At 40.3% G+C, this 17,470-nt stretch overlaps 1 protein-coding gene across 3 annotated transcripts in view; it reads left to right on the plus strand.

Annotated features, from left to right (window-relative positions):
* Positions 1 to 17,470, plus strand: part of NNT (nicotinamide nucleotide transhydrogenase) — a 71,671-nt gene that overhangs the window by 27,167 nt on the left and 27,034 nt on the right. For all 3 annotated transcript variants that reach the window (XM_077816825.1, XM_077816827.1, XM_077816826.1), the window contains exons 11-17: positions 3,396 to 3,557; positions 4,798 to 4,908; positions 5,891 to 6,036; positions 7,630 to 7,825; positions 8,897 to 9,130; positions 13,837 to 13,997; positions 15,136 to 15,315. In XM_077816825.1, the coding sequence (XP_077672951.1) occupies positions 3,396 to 3,557; positions 4,798 to 4,908; positions 5,891 to 6,036; positions 7,630 to 7,825; positions 8,897 to 9,130; positions 13,837 to 13,997; positions 15,136 to 15,315 (1,190 nt within the window). The remainder of the gene's footprint in view (positions 1 to 3,395; positions 3,558 to 4,797; positions 4,909 to 5,890; positions 6,037 to 7,629; positions 7,826 to 8,896; positions 9,131 to 13,836; positions 13,998 to 15,135; positions 15,316 to 17,470) is intronic.

Below are 17,470 nucleotides of genomic sequence, written 5' to 3' on the forward strand. Positions count from 1 at the left end.
CTGACCATTTGCTTCCCAGCTTATGGCTGCCTCTGCTGCTTGGCCAAAGATCTTAGCCTAAGCACAGGGCCTCAGACTGTCACAGTAAGAGAAGGCCCTTACACCAGCAGATAGTGATTTTGGTTCTTTCTTTTATTTCTCTATAACTAGCTAAGTGATAAGAATACACCTAAATTCTTAGCGTATAGTCCTTTACAGACAGGCCTGAATATCTATATCCTAACAACAATCATTCCGGGGTACAAAATATATCGGAAGGACAGAACTGGTCATGCTGGGGGGAAGAGTGGCACTATATGTGAAAGAAAATGTAGAATCAAATGAAATAAAAATCTTAAATGAATCCACATTTTCCATAGAATCTCTATGGATAGTAGTTCCATGCTCAAATAAGAATATAACAGTAGGGATCTATTATCGACCACCTGACCAGGACAGTGATAGTGACAATGAAATGCTAAGGGAGATTAGAGAGGCTATCAAAATAAAGAACTAAATAATAGTGGGGGATTTCAATTATCCCCATATTGACTAGGTACATGTCACCTCAGGACGAAATGCAGAGTCAAAATTTCTCGATACTTTAAATGACTGCTTCTTGGAGCAGCTGGTACAGAAACCCACAAGGGGAGAGGCAACTCTCGATCTAGTCCTGAGTGGAGCGCAGGATCTGGTCCAAGAGGTAACTATAATAGGACCATAATATAATAACAATTAACATTCCTGTGGTGGGAAGAACACCTCAATAGCCCAACACTCTGGCATTTAATTTCAGAAAGGGGAACTAGGCAAAAATGAGGAGGTTAGTTAAACAGAAATTAAAAGGTGCAGTGTCTAGAGTGAAATCCCTGCAAGCCTCATGGACACTTTTCAAAGACACCATAAAAGAGGCTCAACTTAATTGTATACCCCATATTAAAAAACACAGTAAAAAAACTAAAAAAGAGACACTGTGGCTTAACAACCATGTAAAAGAAGCAGTGAGAGATAAAATGGCATCTTTTAAAAAGTGGAAGTCAAATCCTGGTGAGGTAAATAGAAAGGAGCATAAAGACTGCCAAATTAAATGTAAAAATTTAATAAGAAAAGCCAAAAAGGAATTTGAAGAACAACTAGCCAAAAACTTAAAAGGTAATAACAAAATGTTTTTTAAGTACATCAGAAGCAGGAAGCCTGCTAAACAACAAGTGGGGCCCCTGGACGATCGAGATACAAAAGGAGTATTTAAAGATGATAAACATTGTGGAGAAACTAAATGAATTCTTTGCTTCAGTTTTCGTGGCTGAGGATGTTAGGGAGATTCCCAAACTTGAGCCGTCTTTTGTAGGTGACAAATCTGAGGAGGTTTGAATGAAGTGTCACTAGAGGAGGTTTTGGAATTAATTGAGAAACTTAAGAGTAACAAGTCACCGGGACCAGATGGCATTCACCCAAGAATTTTGAAAGAACTCAAATGTGAAATTGTGGAACTATTAATTATGGTTTGTAACCTGTCCTTTAAATCAGCTTCTGTACCCAATGACTGGAAGATAGCTAATGTAACGCCAATATTTAAGAAGGGTTCTAGAGGTGATCCCGGCAATTACAGACCGGTAAGTCTAATGTCCATACCAGGCAAATTAGTTGGAACAATAGTAAAGAATAAAATTGTCAGACACATAGAAGAACATAAATTGTTGCACAAAAGTCAACGTGGTTTCTGTAAAGGGAGATCATGTCTTACTAATCTAGAAGAGGTCTTTGAGGGGGTCAACAAACATGTGGACAAGGGTGATCCAGTGGACATAGTGTGCTTAGATTTCCAGAAAGCTTTTGTCAAGGTCCCTCACCAAAGGCTCTTACATAAATTAAGTTGTTATGGGATAAGAGGGAAGATCCTTTCATGGATTGAGAACTGGTTAAAAGACAGGGAACAAAGGGTAAATGGTAAATTTTCAGAACGTAGAGGGGTAACTAGTGGTGTTCCCCAAGGAACTCAATCCTATTCAACTTATTCATAAATGATCTGGAGAAAGGCGTAAACAGTGAGGTGACAAAGTTTGCAGATGATACTAAACTGCTCAAGATAGTTAAGACCAAAGCAGACTGTGAAGAACTTCAAAAAGATCTCACAAAACTAAGTGATTGGGCAACAAAATGGCAAATGAAATGTAATGTGGATAAATGTAAAGTAATGCACATTAGAAAAAATAACACCAACTATACATACAATATGGTGGGGGCTAATTTAGCTACAACTAATCAGGCGAAAGATCTTGGAGTCATTGTGGGTAGTTCTCCAAAGACGTCCATGTAGTGTGCAGCGGCAGTCAAAAAAGCAAACGGGATGTTAGGAATCATTAAAAAAGGGAGAGAGAATAAGATGGAGAATATCTTATTGCCCTTATAAATCCATGGTACGCTCACATCTTGAATACTGTGTACAGATGAGTTCCCCTCATCTCAAAAAAGATATACTGGCATTAGAAAAGGTTCAGAAAAGGGGCAACTAAAATGATTAGGGGTTTGGAATGGGTCCCATATGAGGAGAGATTAAAGAGGCTAGGACTTTTCAGTTTGGAAAAGAGGAGACTAAGGGGGGATATGATAGAGGTATATAAAATCATGAGTGGTGTGGAGAAAGTAAATATGCAAAAGTTATTTACTTGTTCCCATAATATAAGAACTAGGGGCCACCAAATGAAATTAATGGGCAGCAGGTTTAAAACAAATAAAAGGAAGTTGGTCTTCACTCAGCACACAGTCAACCTGTGGAACTCCTTACCTGAGGAGGTTGTGAAGGCTAGGACTATAACAGGGTTTCAAAGAGAACTGGATAAATTCATGGAGGTGAAGTCCATTAATGGCTATTAGCCAGGATGGGTAAGGAATGGTGTCCCTAGCCTCTGTTTGTCAGAGGGTGGAGATGGATGGCAGGAGAGAGATCACTTGATCATTACCTGTTAGGTTCACTCCCTCTGGGGCAACTGGTATTGGCCACTGTTGGCAGACAGGATACTGGGCTGGATGGACCTTTGGTCTGACCAGTATGGCCATTCTTATGTTCTTATGTGTGTGTTCTCAAAGTAGTGTAACGTTGGCATCAGGTGTGCACTACTCATTTGTCCAAGATGATAATGAATTATTGTACAATGCTGTGATGGAGGAAGAGGGAGGGTTTTTAATCCAAGCTGTATCTTCACCATAGTATCTGAGCACCAAGAAGTCTCAAGAAGTAAGAGGTGTTCAACAGTGTACAGTTGGGTACATTCGGGAAATGGGGTGGACACCGGGAAATGCACAGTCATCAACTGCTTAATCTGATTTACATATTCAATGTGTCTTACAGTTTCAGTGGAGCAATGTAAATAAACCATTCAGAGATCACAATTTTGCATTAACCTTGTCCTCCTTAGGTCTGACTAGTTTGCTGGGACTGGGCATTGCAGCTCCTAATTCTGCATTCCCACAGATGGTGACAACGTTTGGTTTAGCTGGAATAGTAGGGTACCACACGGTCTGGGGTGTGACCCCTGCTCTTCACTCTCCACTCATGTCCGTGACTAATGCCATCTCAGGTAGGTGACTGCCCTGCAGCTATGTGTGTTGTCTAGAGGAAATATTGGGTGCAGCTATGATATTTTATGAGCTTTTAGTAGCAGTTTAATCCTCTGTATTTAAGATGCCACGGAGCCAGTTTTGGTGCTATTCCAACTGAACCTTTTGCCATAAATAGCAAAGATAACAGATTTCATGTGTAGTTCTAACTACTGGTAGCATTCTTCAAAGAGAATTAGTTACAAATCTGTATAGGCAAACATACTGCATATTTTTAAAAGCAATTAACCATATAACTGGGTTGTCTTTTGCTTGGGACATGGTAACCTCTTTCCTGCATACCACACCTCTCCCTTCCAATCTATCCAAAATCCTGCAACTAAAATCATCTTCGTCTCCTTCCCTTGTGGCAGGCTTGCTGCTCTCTGCTTCCCTCCCCTTCCACATCACATTCAAGTCTCTTAGTCCTCACCTTTCAGGTCCTAAACAATCTGTGATTACATCTCTGGTTTCACTTCTTCCTACTTCCTCTTTTACTCGCTTCACTCCTCTTAAGCCTCTCTCCTTCTCCTGTTCTCATCTTCATGCCTTCTTCTTCTATGTTACTCTTTTATACTTGGAGTGGCCATCTTTCATGTTCCTCCTCAAAACTCACTTCTGGAAAGTCTCCCACTAATGACCTCCGTGAGGTTTATAACCCACTCCTTGCCCTTAAAAAATTACACCAGCACTTGAGCTAGTCTGAGTCTGAACAGCTTTGTCTGCTTTTCCTGGACTGTAAGATCTTTCAAACGGGCCATCTCCTCTTAATGTTTATACAACACCATACAGAGTTGCAATTACTGCCATTTTAATAATGAAATTAGGATTGACAGTAAACTGGCCATCACTTTGGAAATAACGGCTGTTCTCAGCCCTCATGAACAATAAAACAGGTCACATTTGTGGCCTAATAACTCAGCCTTTCATTTATAGATGTACAGCCAGTGCTGCGTAAGTTAACATTGAATGTGTTATATTCCAAAAATATATTGGTATGTTACTTTTTACTAATGTGTTCTGTAGCACACTGGGATAGTTTTTGCAGTGAAATAAAATTATTGGCAATCTTAATTCAGAGGGATTAAACTACAGTAATGTGTACAGTGTTTGGCAAAACTATAATCAAGTGGTGTCTATTGATTCTTGAATCAGAGATCGCTGCTTGGTATATAATCACCTGTTTATATTCAATAACTTACTTGTATCTTTTTCTAATAGGACTGACTGCAGTTGGTGGGCTGGCATTGATGGGAGGAAACTATTTCCCTGAAAGTACTCCTCAAGGTCTTGCTGTGCTTGCCGCTTTTGTGTCATCTGTCAACATTGCCGGTATGAGCATGTTAACTTTCTATGAACATGAATCAAAATGCACTGTGACCACAATCCATTAATACCTTCCACTTTTGTAGTGGTATAGATTTAAAGGACTCTAATTTATGGATTGGAATCACTTAAAAAGCAAACAAGCGAGTATGGTTGTTGCATTCTTGTGTGCCCCTTCTGTGATGTGACTTTCTGTTGGAGAAAGTCTTAGGACACCAGTGGTCCTTTATAGTTTAATCACTTTAGTGATTACATGGAATACATGTATTCCTCTGCATCGTGAGATGGTATTGTATTTGTCCATCTCCCTTCTTTCCAGTTCAAAATTGTGGCCAATCTACAAAAAGACTCATAATAAAAATAGGGAAAATAAGTCTTTCCACTATGTAACATGGAAGGTCACCTGACTCCTTTGAAGACTGTTCCTGGCTTGGACTGGGAGGGAAGGGAGCAAGCATAATCTCCCTTCTGATACCTCTGTTGGTAAAAGTTTTGACATGTGGTTAGGGTGTTGGTGGCATAAACAGAGGACAACCACTGCAGAATTTTCATTGGAAACTCCAGTGTGTGTCAGTGCATTTCTGTCCCACAGTAGAGAGAAGTACGATACAAGCATGGATGATGAGTGGTGTGATCATCAATGAGCTATGCTGCTGAACAGGTCGACAATTGAGAGTAATGGCAGATGGGTAGGCCACCTTGCAAATCCGTGTGGTGTCCTACAGATCTTGGTATCTGTCTGTGGTTTCCAGCCCACCAACCCCTCCCTCCAATTGGATGAATTTCCTGTGTAGTCTAAAGAAAGTAGTTATATATGACTTTAATTCTAGATACCTGTATACTGGCTGGTACACCAGATTCCAAGTTTTCCAAAGCCCTTACTCATGTCCCAGTGGTTACTAGGATTAACGACATTTTTTCCTAGTAGGTTGGCCAAGGCCTAGTTTCAGCTTTTTTTTTTTTTTTTTTTCTTTTGTACTTTGGCAAGGTGGCTTTCTGGTTACGCAGAGAATGCTGGATATGTTCAAGCGTCCTACTGATCCCCCTGAATACAATTACCTGTACCTGCTCCCTGCTGGTGTCTTTGTAGGGGGATATGCAGCTGCTCTCCAGGGTGGCTATAATATTGAACAGGTAAGAAGATCCTTCATTTTCTGTCATTTGCTGATCCAGCTTTCAGCAGGTCTCTTTCCCATTTGGCAACTGGTCTTAAAGTACACAGTGTTCAAATCACTTTGATCAAACAGGTTTTGAAATAAACCTGCAAAAGGAACTGTATCCCGCTGTCCTTCATCTCCCACCCAACTCTTTCTCAAATTGCCTCTAGTTTTACCTCGCTATTTATACATGTGGTAAGATGACATGGGCAAGGGATCAGAACCAGGCAAGACAAGGTCAAACGACTTTTCTGACATTTTGCAGGTTTGTAAGTAACTTAAATGCCAAAACTATTGTAGCATTAACTTCATTGTGGGAAAGGAAAAAATACACTCTGTCGGTCTTGTTCCCTTTCTCCCCCCACACACTGAATTGCTATTCTTTCAGCATTACTTTCTTCTCTGTGCTTTGCCATGCTTTCCACTTACTGGGAATGCTTCACTCTTCAGTTTACATTATGAATTCCCTCTCCCCTTTACCTGATGGCTGGGATATGGAGCTTGTCTGTACGTCAAGTACAGGCTTTTAGAGCAAGCATCCACTGAGTGCTAGTGACATGTCATACTTTTCTGTTGATAGGCTTTGGAGGGCACAAACTATTAATGGCTTTTCATCCTCTGCTTATTTCCACACAGGCAGCCAAGTGTTAGCTAACTCCATGAGCTAGCTCCAAACCTGCAAATGAACCCTGGACATTGACTTTAGTGTTGCAAAGTTTCTAAATAACAACCTCTTTAAAATATCTTTATATTTCTAAAATAGCAGGAGGGTTTTTTGCATTATGAACAAATCTCTTAAAAACGAATAGCAGAAATAAAGCTTAAATGCTATTGAAATGAGTGCTCTAACAATACCTAAGAACGAAATAGAGAGCGAAGAGTTTTTTGAAAATTTAAAACAAAGGTAGGAGTTCTTTTACCTATGTCTTAAAACTTTACCCCCCAACAAATGTGGTTTACAAGGGACATGTAGAGGGATGGGATTTTGAGCTAAGGCCATGTCTACAAAGATTCAGCCCAGAAGGAATGATAAGAGAGAAGGTCTTAAAAATAATCCCATTTCTCACAAGGTAGAATATCTTATTATAGTGCTGCTTGTTCAGATTCAGATCATACTACTTAAGAAAATGGAAATAAATTACCTTTTATTTTTTGTGGCAGTAACAATCTAAACTAACTTTGTCACGGGGATTTATGACACAGTATTTTACAAACACCAATTTTATGCTATTTAAATTATTATTTAAATGTATCCATGTAAGCTAATTTTTTTTCTTTTGTAAACAGGAAGCCAAATGTATCATAAGTAAACATCAACAATTGTTTCCATGCCCATTAGGACAGTTGAAGCAAAAATCCTCAAATTTGATTTAAATACAAGATTTTAAAATGACCACAATCACATTACAGCAACAAATTTGCACACCACAGGAAAATCTCTAACTCCTCCTCAGGAGCATTGGTTAAGATCAAATTCACCTTTGTGAACCATCAGCACTAAAAAATCTGTCTTTCACATAATGATCAGAAAGATTTTAATGTATATATGTGTGTTTCCATTATTTTAAAGATGATCTATCTGGGCTCAGGCTTGTGTTGTGTTGGTGCTCTGGCTGGTCTGTCCACTCAAGGAACTGCTCGCCTGGGTAATGCTTTGGGTATGATAGGTGTTGCCGGAGGTTTGGCGGCTACTCTTGGAGGCCTTAAACCATCACCAGAATTGTTGGCTCAGATGTCAGGTGCAATGACCCTTGGTGGCACCATAGGTGAGTACAGCACCATGTAAAAGTCAGTTTTATAACTTACAAGTGAAATTAATAGCTCATGGTTACATGGCCACTTTTGATATCTTTACTCTAACTTAGCGCCTATAGAGTGCTTTTATCCTTCTATCAAAGCAGTTTACTCTGGTGGGATGAAAATTGTGATCCCCACTTCTCAGATGAGGAGCTGCCTGCTTACAACAAAGTACATTTTACCCACCCACGTCCCCCTGCCATAGTAACAAGTGGGATACCAGTCCTGCTGCAAAGCTCAATACCAAGGTCATTAATGAAAATATTCAATGAGATCAAGTTCAAAGGCTGATCCTTGAGGAACTCCACTAGTAACCTTCCTGCAGCCCGATAATTTACCTTTCAGCACAACCCTTGGTGTCATGTCTTTAGCCACCCACCTCACAATTACTGTACTAATCCCAATTTTCTCCATTTTAACTAATAATTTCCCATTTATTACTGTATCAAATGCCTTGCTAAAGTCCAAACAGATTAAATTTACTACACTCCCCTTGTCTAAAAAAAACAGTTATCAAAGAAAGATATTGGGGTAGTCTAGTCTGGCACAATCTACCTTTGTTAAACCTTGTTGCATTTTATCCCTTTTTCCGGTTACCACCAGGTCTTTAATTATTATTTCCGTCAAAATTTGTTCTGAAGGCTTGCATACTATTGAGGTCAGACTAATGGATCTGTAGTTGCCCAGCTCGCTCAGTAAGAAAATTAAGGAACAGAGAGACTTAAGTGATTTGCCCAAGCTCACACTGCAGGTTAGTTACTGACTGAGAAACTGAAATCTGGTCTCCTGAGTCTAGTCAGATTTCCTCTCTTTTTAGACTATGCTGCCGCATATAAAAGGAATACTGACTCCAGTGGAAGCTTCTCAGGTGGCTGTTGTCTAATACTAATAAATTTCTGACTTTTTGATTTCCTTATTCGTACAATGTCCCCTAGGTACAAAATTACTGACATTACTCTATTGAACAGAATACACAAGCTCATGATCACATAAAACAGTACCTTATAATATTTTAATTCTTTGTCTCCAACTCTTACCAGGTTTGACAATTGCTAAACGCATCCAGATTTCAGATTTACCTCAGCTAGTGGCTGCTTTCCATAGTTTGGTAGGTTTGGCTGCCGTGCTCACCTGTGTAGCAGAGTACATGATTGAGTATCCTCATTTCGCTACTGATCCAGCTGCAAACCTCACCAAGATTGTGGCGTATCTTGGCACATACATTGGTGGTGTGACTTTCAGTGGCTCTCTCATAGCTTACGGGAAACTGCAAGGTGAGTGTTGTCCATATTGGCTAAAAGCAAATTTTAAAATTTATTTTGTTTTTGTCATTTTTCTTTGACTCTCACACTCATTCAATAAACTGTGTGTGTGGAGTTAAAAAAAATTCTGTTTTACAGAAAGTGTATCAGGTGAGTTAATATAGGCTTAACTTGAGGGGTTTTTTAAATGCTGCCTTGCACTTTTTAAATGTGTTGTGTAGTGCTTTATTTGTGGATGATCTGCGTTCAGTCTCCTTATGGACAGTATTTCTCATGTTAATTAACAAATAATGTAAACAATCCCTAGCCCACATTATCCAAAACTTAGTACTGCTTTGGATTTCTTTATTTCATGTACTGTACATGCTTGCTGTCTGGACATAATTTTCTTTTACTGAAATTTTATTAAAATTAAACGTACATTAATCATCTGGCCAAGCAGACAATTTAGGGTGACATCATGGCCCTATTAAAGTCAATAGGGGTTCTGTCACTGACTTCCATGGGATTTCTCACTTAGAGTACAGATTTCTTTTACTAGATCAATTGACTTCGCAAATGTTACATGACCCTATTTTAAACAGTCAGATTCATTAAAGTAATCTTATTTAGATGCATTTCTGCCTACATACCAAATGAAATCTGTCTCTTCTTTTTACATTTATAAACATTCCTGTGATACATAGGATCTTTAAAGATTCACCAACACCTGATGACATCCTTGTTTCCATTACTGAGCCAGAGATACCAGAATACTCTTCTTTGTTCCTAGCACTGGAAGACTGCCCATTTCTTGCCCTCCCCCGAGAATGGTCCTCCTTCTGAATAAACGGGCCTTGACCTGTGATAGGAGATGCTCATCGCCCGAGTTCCTCTTGTTTGCTGGGTGAGGTGCTGCAGTTTTTCTTGGTTCTGGCACCCCTTGTGGGTTGTTGCCCTTGCTGGATGGGTCTCCAGTGTCTCAGCCCTCTGGTGAAGTCACAGAGTCAAACTTGGGGTAACAGAAGTTCAACACACAGTCTGCCCTTATTAGGGTCTTCAGCACTGTCTTGGGGCCCTTCAAATCTAGCCCCTTTTTTGGGCCTTAGGTAAAGAGTCCAACTGGAACTGTTGGTCTCCCCTCACCATGGTCTTCACTGCTGAGCCCCTTTAAGTCCTGCTCTTCACTTGGGCTTCTCAACTGAGTCTTGTCTCCTTGTCAGGGCTGAGGCCAATTCGCTAATGGCCGGTGCGGGGACCAACCCACTACTCCAGGTCCCAGCCTAGACACCCCTACACACAGCAGCAACGTACTGCTTCCTTTGGTTTGCTGCTGCTATTTCATAGTCCTTTCCCCCTGTAGCTCCTTTCTCTTCACCCTGACCCCTGGGCTGAAGTGCTTAAATCCTTTCTCCTCACTGAATGCAAGTACCACCAGGACCTTTCTTCTGATTCTGTTCTCGAGCTTCATTGATCAGCAACAAACACCCTTCCTTGCTCCTCTGGTCCCAGCCAGGAACTGAACTGCTTAGGCACTGCAGGTCCTTTTAACTGAGCCTCTTGTGTTCTGTCATTAAACATACAGCTAAGGGTAGCATAAAATCCCTCCTTTACCTGTAAGGGGTTAAGAAGCTCAAATAACCTGACTGGCACCTGACCTAAAGGACCAATAAGGGAAGAAGATACTTTCAGATCTGTGGGGGAAGGTTTTGTTTGTGCTCTCCTTGTTCTCTCTCTCTCGGACAGAGAGGGACCAGGGCAGGAAAAAAACATCTCTTAAAACCCTACCTGAAATAAGCATCTAAGATTACAAAAATTGTAAGTAATAGCAAGTAAATGTGTTAGATTATCTTTTGTTTTAGCTTGTGAATTTTCGCTATGCTAAGAGGGACGTTTATTCCTGTTTTTGTAACTTTGAAGTTGAGCCTAGAGGGGAAACCTCTGTGTTTTAAATCTTTTTTATTACCCTGTAAAATTACCTTCCATCCTGATTTTACAGAGGTGCTGCTTTTCATAGAATATCAGGGTTGGAAGGGACCTCAGGAGATCATCTAGTCCAACCCCCTGCTCAGAGCAGGACCCCAATCCCCAATTTTTGCCCCAGATCCCTAAATGGCCCCCTCAAGGATTGAACTCACAACCCTAGGTTTAGCAGGCCAATGCTCAAACCACTGAGCTATCTGTCCCCCACCATTATTATTTTCTTTATTATAAAGTTCTTCTTTTAAAAACCTGATTGATTTTAGTGTCCTAAAGATAAAGGGTCTTTGCTCACTTTGTTAACCTATTTGTTAGTATATATTGTCAAGCCTCCCCAGGAAAGGGGGTGAAGGGGTTTGGGGGAATATTTTTGGGAAACAGGGACTCCAAGTGGCCCTTTTCCCTGAATGTTTGTCTAAATCACTTGGTGGTGGCAGCAATACCATCCAAGGACAAAGAAAGGATTTGTGCCTTGGGGAAGTTTTAACCTAAGCTGGTAGAAATAAGTTTAGGGGGTCTTTTATGCGGGTCCCCACTTCTGTACTCCAGAGTTCAGAGTGGGGAGTGAACGCTGACAGGTTCTGATTGGCTGGCTGCTTCCCTGCAGCCTTTCTAGGTGTGGCGGACCCACCTTCATTGCTCCTTTCCTGGTGTGTGGTAGGACCACAAAGCCTTCAGTAGTCACAGAGCCCTTTTTTGTTACTTTCTGATGAAATATATGTAACCCTTCTGCCCGTCAGAGTTGGCAGCAACAAGGGCTGAGTTCAGTATCTAGGGGTTTCATTCCAATCCAATAACACAATGCAAAACCGGCTCGAGCCCCCACCCAGTGACCTGGGACAAATATATACCTCCCCCGCTGGGCGCCTCCAAGAGGCGATACTTCCCCTCTCGCAAGCACAGAGAAGCCTTTTAATAACCGAGAGAAACAATGTGGTATTATGTTGGGGAAACACCACCAACAGGATTCCTAACACAACCCATGAGCAAAAAACCCAGCCCAAGCAAATTGGGGCATGTCCTTTCCCTTTGGTTCTTGAGTCCAGCAACCCAGAATCACCCAAAGTCCCAAAAATCTCTGTCCCTGGTCAGGGCAGCCCCAGAGTTCAAAAGTTTATCTGCAGAGTTTTACCTCCCAACCTCAGTAGAGATGTGTGTGTGTGTTGGGGGGGGTGGTGGTTAAGGGGCATCTTAAAGTGGTCAAAAGCTGATTGCCCCTCCTCTCCACGGGGCTCCGCTCTGCCAGCTGCCCCCATGAGCTGCTCCAGGCATCCAACAAACTGCTCTGCTCTGCCAGCTGTCCCGCAAACTGCTCTGCTGTATATCTTCAGGCTCCCGCGCTACTTAACACAACACTCAGTGATTTCAGCTCTTAGTAAGTTTAGCTCTTTTGTGATTTCAGATTGAAGTAGGGGAGCCTCAGTGCTGGTGCATCATTAGCCCAAAGTGAATTCAGCTCAGCAGCCTGTAACTAGATTCCTAATGGAATCAAAATTAGCTCTGATATTCCACAGTGGAGAGAGGAGGAAGTGCAATTAGCATGTAAGGTCCTCACCAGGGGGCCTATACCACCAAGTATTAATACTTGTCCCCAGCCTCTCTCTGTTTACTGGGTTTTGGAACCCATGACCCTTGCCTAGTGAGTGCTGTTTAGTTGATGGTGAGTCCCTCCATCATAACAAAAGGCCAAGTACAGTTCCACTGTCCTTGATTCATGTAATCAGGATAATAACAGTTTATTCCTGCCCCAATAACAGAGAAACTGGGGCTCCTACAGCAGCCAAAGTGACCATCTAGGCAGGGGGTGTGTGCCTATGCAAATGAGATCAGCCCCTGAAGTTCTTTTCTACAACCCACCATGACTCACCATCAGAAGTCAGGGTAGAGCTCATCCTGATTCTGCTTACATATATATGAATGTAGAATCTGTACCTAATTGGGGATTGGCATTGTGTGGTACTTCTGGTCCTGCTATAGATAGCACAAGTGAGTCTTCACCTCAGAGCTAGAACTGTATATGTAATGCATGTTCCTTTCTGCCTTCACATTCTCTCTCTCTCTCTCTCTCTCTCTCTAATCCAATCCAATCCAATCCAATCTGCTTGTTTTTATCATGAGAAATTCAGGTCAGGTTTACCTTGGAATATTCTGTGGTGACTGGAGAACTTTAGAAATTAATAAACATCATAAGGCACTAAAAACTGGGCAACTGAGAGGGAGGGATTTTTATTCTGACAGTTTAAACTTTGTTTTTGTTAATACTTATATAATGCCAATGTTTAATTAACACTTCGGGGAAAGGATATATTTGTTCCTTCCTCCTGTTAAAGTCAAAATACTCATCTCTAAGGGCGCCCCCTCCCCTCCACCGCCCAAAAAAAGAAGTCTCAAGCAAGAATAGATTTGATGTTCCTAGGAGTCCCACTTAACTTTGTCTGTCTAGCACATTGTTTCAACGAGTTCTCTAAAGCTCATAACATTTCCCTGGGTATTCATTAGCTATGTCTCCTCCCTAGAGATGTTACGCACAATCCAACGATACATGCTTGCATTTTTAATACAATGAGCTCCTAAGATACTGAAACTTAGTTCAGTAAAGTTTGTCTAGGAAACTGCCATATCTGCCAGTTTCTGCCTTTAACTTTGAATTTCACTTTGTTTTTGGGAGTTTTACTTTCCTTTAATCTCTTGGGGGGGACGGGGGAGTCAGCTGTCACTCATGCATTTTAGGTTTTAAATGTGATAATGTTTGATTCCAGGTGTCCTGAACTCTGCACCACTCCTTCTGCCAGGCCGGCACTTACTGAATGCGGGTTTGCTGGCTGCTAGCATTGGTGGAATGATTCCATATATGATTGATCCTAGTTATACTACAGGACTTACCTGTTTAGGTTCAGTGTCAGCACTCTCTGCTATTATGGTAAGTCAGTGTGTCGCACAATACACAAAGTGAACAGCAATTACTGACACATAGAATTTATTTTGTTGCAATATCTGTTTTGCTGCAATATATGCTGAATGCCCACATAGCAAGGGAGCCCAGGGGAATCAGCATGTACAGAATTGTCAGGTGTTTTTTTGCCACATACCAAAATTGTCCCATCAATCTGTTGTGATGCAGTGGTTATCATGCCATAAACCAGAGCTACTGTATCATGGACCCATGTGAGCAGATGAAGCTAATCTGTAAGAACTCAGGTAAGGTGTGGTTTAGTATATAGCTTTACAAGATGTGTAACTTTTGTATCCCTTTAAAATGTAAAATATTACCTTTTTGCTGAAGTATGCTATATCATAAGCTACTTCCTACCACATATATTGGACACCTCTGCTGTGATGCCCTGGTAAAAACTGTGGTACTGGAGTGGAATGGGAGCTAGCATGGGACTTAAAAGGATCTGAAATTAGGCCTCGGTTCAGCAAAGTACTTACACATATGTTTAGTTTTGCTGAATCTGGGTCTTGGTGAGGACAAAACTAGTTTACTGTGCTGAATTATCCTTCTTGCCTTTGCTATTTTGGGCATTCAGCACCTTACAAATACCTTTTAGTTCACTTTAAAAATAAATTACAGTAGAATTTGAATTCACCTTTTTAACTCAAGTACTGTATCACGAATTAATGGAACTATTCAGAAATAGGATAAAATAAAGACGATCAAGAGAGACCTGTTTAACGATGCCACAACATATTTATAGAGCTTCTACAAGTCTCTTTTTTTTTTCTTGGTACATCAGCAGCATGGTTTCTCTTTGAATTGTAAACCTGTTGCTTTTAGGGATATAATCACTTATTTTTAATCAAGGTCAGTGTTAACAAAAGACCTTATTTGTGAAGCTGTGTAATGTGTTTTTTCTGTCTAATCTTTGAAGGCAGAAATTATCAGAAATCCTATATGTTAATCTCTTTTACGTAGAACATACTTGAGTGTGTGGATCAAATCATTTTGGGATCTAATTTAAAGCTTTTTAGTAAATATCTGCAGTAAAACTCACATCTCTGTTGCTTACAATTTGTAAGGTTATGCTGAAATGTATATATATTTTTTTCATCTTCAGGGTGTCACTTTAACAGCGGCTATAGGAGGTGCTGACATGCCTGTAGTTATTACTGTACTGAACAGTTATTCTGGATGGGCTCTGTGTGCTGAAGGCTTCCTGCTTAACAACAACTTGCTGACCATTGTTGGCGCTCTCATTGGTTCCTCTGGTGCCATCCTCTCTTACATCATGTGTGTGGTAAGAATTAAATAGAAATTGTGTTCATACTTGAAGTTGTATTGCAAAATAACTGGGGAGCCATGCTCAGAATCTGCACTGGGCAGGGAAGGGATGTAGGCAAAACTGCTATGACCTGTTAATGCTGTTTAGAGACTGGTAAATTTCTTTATGGTCTTAATTCAAATTGTTGGATTGGACAGACTGAACCTTTTGTGAAAGTAGAAGAAGCAATTCAAAGATCAAACATGCCTGACTTTTCTGCAGTTCTGAAACACTTCTCCTTTATAAGGCCCCATTTCAACAACCCTTCCCTAAGCAGCAAAGTACTGAAGACTCTGTTTTTAATTCCCATTGACTCAGTGCTCAATTCAAAGTTAAGCATGCTCTTAAATGCTTTGCAGAACTGGAGCCTAGGAATCTGATACAAAATCCATTGAAATCAGGGAGAGTCATTCCATTGACTTCAGTGGGCTAAGGATCACACCATGAATACCTAAGTAGTCTGACTCCTCAGACTTGAACATCTTTGTAATCTTTATCCATTAGCAGTATAAATGAGGCTGAGACTTGTCTGTCTGTGTTCACAGGAAAACCTGTTTTCATGAGTGAACTCAGCTATGAACCTTTACAAAGCCTGTAATGTGTGTGGTTCAATCTGATGATGGCTTTACTTACCATTTGAGTTAGTAATCTACAGTCCTAAGTGATGTTAGATTGGTTTGTTCAGAGTTTGATGAATATGAATCTCCACTGGGTGGCAGCAGATGCACATTAGTCTGTTATTTACAAATCTGGAATAATGTTAAGGGTTTAAGTTTAACCTGTCATGTGTAATCCTATTTTAGTATTAGTAATGGACTGTGCTCCTGGAATGCTTCCACACTAGTCTTTTTTTCTTCTTTTCCTCCAGCCCTTCTCGTTTTCTAAGCGGGATAGATATCAGAAAACTGTGTCCTTACTGTGCAACAACTGCCATTTTTGTCTGTTCCCACTATATAATTTTCAGACCTTTGGTTTCTCCTCCAACTCTTGCCTTCTTTCATATCAATGTTGCCATCTGTTCCCCTCCTGATATTTCCCTGTTACTAACTATGACTGTCTTCCATTACTCTGTTCCTGTTAAATTAGAGTTGGTATTGTGCAAAATGTCCTGTATAATTTAATGTGAACTTTTGTTTAAACTGTTGCTCAAGAAAGATAAGTAAAAAGGTATGGTATGCATGGCCTGATCAGGTCTGTACACAGGGAAGTTTGGAGAGTAGGGGCAATCATGTTATATTTGCAAACTTTGGAGAGTTTAGCTTTTAAGATGATATTCAGTGACTCTTGTACTGTTTTAACCCAGTATAGATAACAGTCAATCAGCATAACTGCAACTGAGTTACTGAAGTGCAATAAACACAATAATGTGGTGATATTTTTCAGCAGGTGTCAGTTTTCTACCTTCCCCTAAGTAATGGACTTTGTTCCATGTTATGAACTGCCTTCCAAAATGTCGTATAAATGCATTACTATAATCCATGGGACTGAACAGCTTTTATTCTTCAGCAGCTCTATAATGAAAAAGAAACTTTACTCCCATGACCTGGTAGGCAAAGTCAGATTTAAGATGATATAAACTCTTATAATGCAAACATGACTCAAACTGTGCCAGTGAAACAACATTCTTCTCAATGTGACTTCCATCCAAAACAATATATTTATTGAAATTTATCTGTTGCAGATGAGGAGGTGTTTGTGGAAATTTCTTAATGGTTGAAAGATTCATTCTACTGGATTTTTAATAACTTTTTTATGATTAAAACTAACTTAATCCCAAGAAACATTCCAGATCTCTTAAAGTTTTTATAAGACATTCATAGATGAATCTGCCTGTTGTGCCTTGGACAGGGTGAGTTAAGGACAAAGTTTTAACCTCCAAACCAAAAAAGAAAAACATCTTGCTGTTAGATCCTTCTTGTTACTTGAATGGTTTCTTTTTCTTTACAACCTTAACACAGGCCTATTTTCTTAGAAAGTTTTTGCTTTGTTAGGAGAACCCCCATCCCCTTTGCTTTTGGTTTATACCTATAGATGGACAGGCTGTTCAACCGTTAACTAATATTTAAGCACTATGCAAATTGCCTGTCTGTGGAATGCACGGTGAAGTTTAGACAATAAGAAGACTTAACTA

This window comes from Eretmochelys imbricata, chromosome 5 (assembly GCF_965152235.1).
Source record: "Eretmochelys imbricata isolate rEreImb1 chromosome 5, rEreImb1.hap1, whole genome shotgun sequence".
Classification (NCBI taxonomy): Eukaryota; Metazoa; Chordata; order Testudines; family Cheloniidae; genus Eretmochelys; species Eretmochelys imbricata.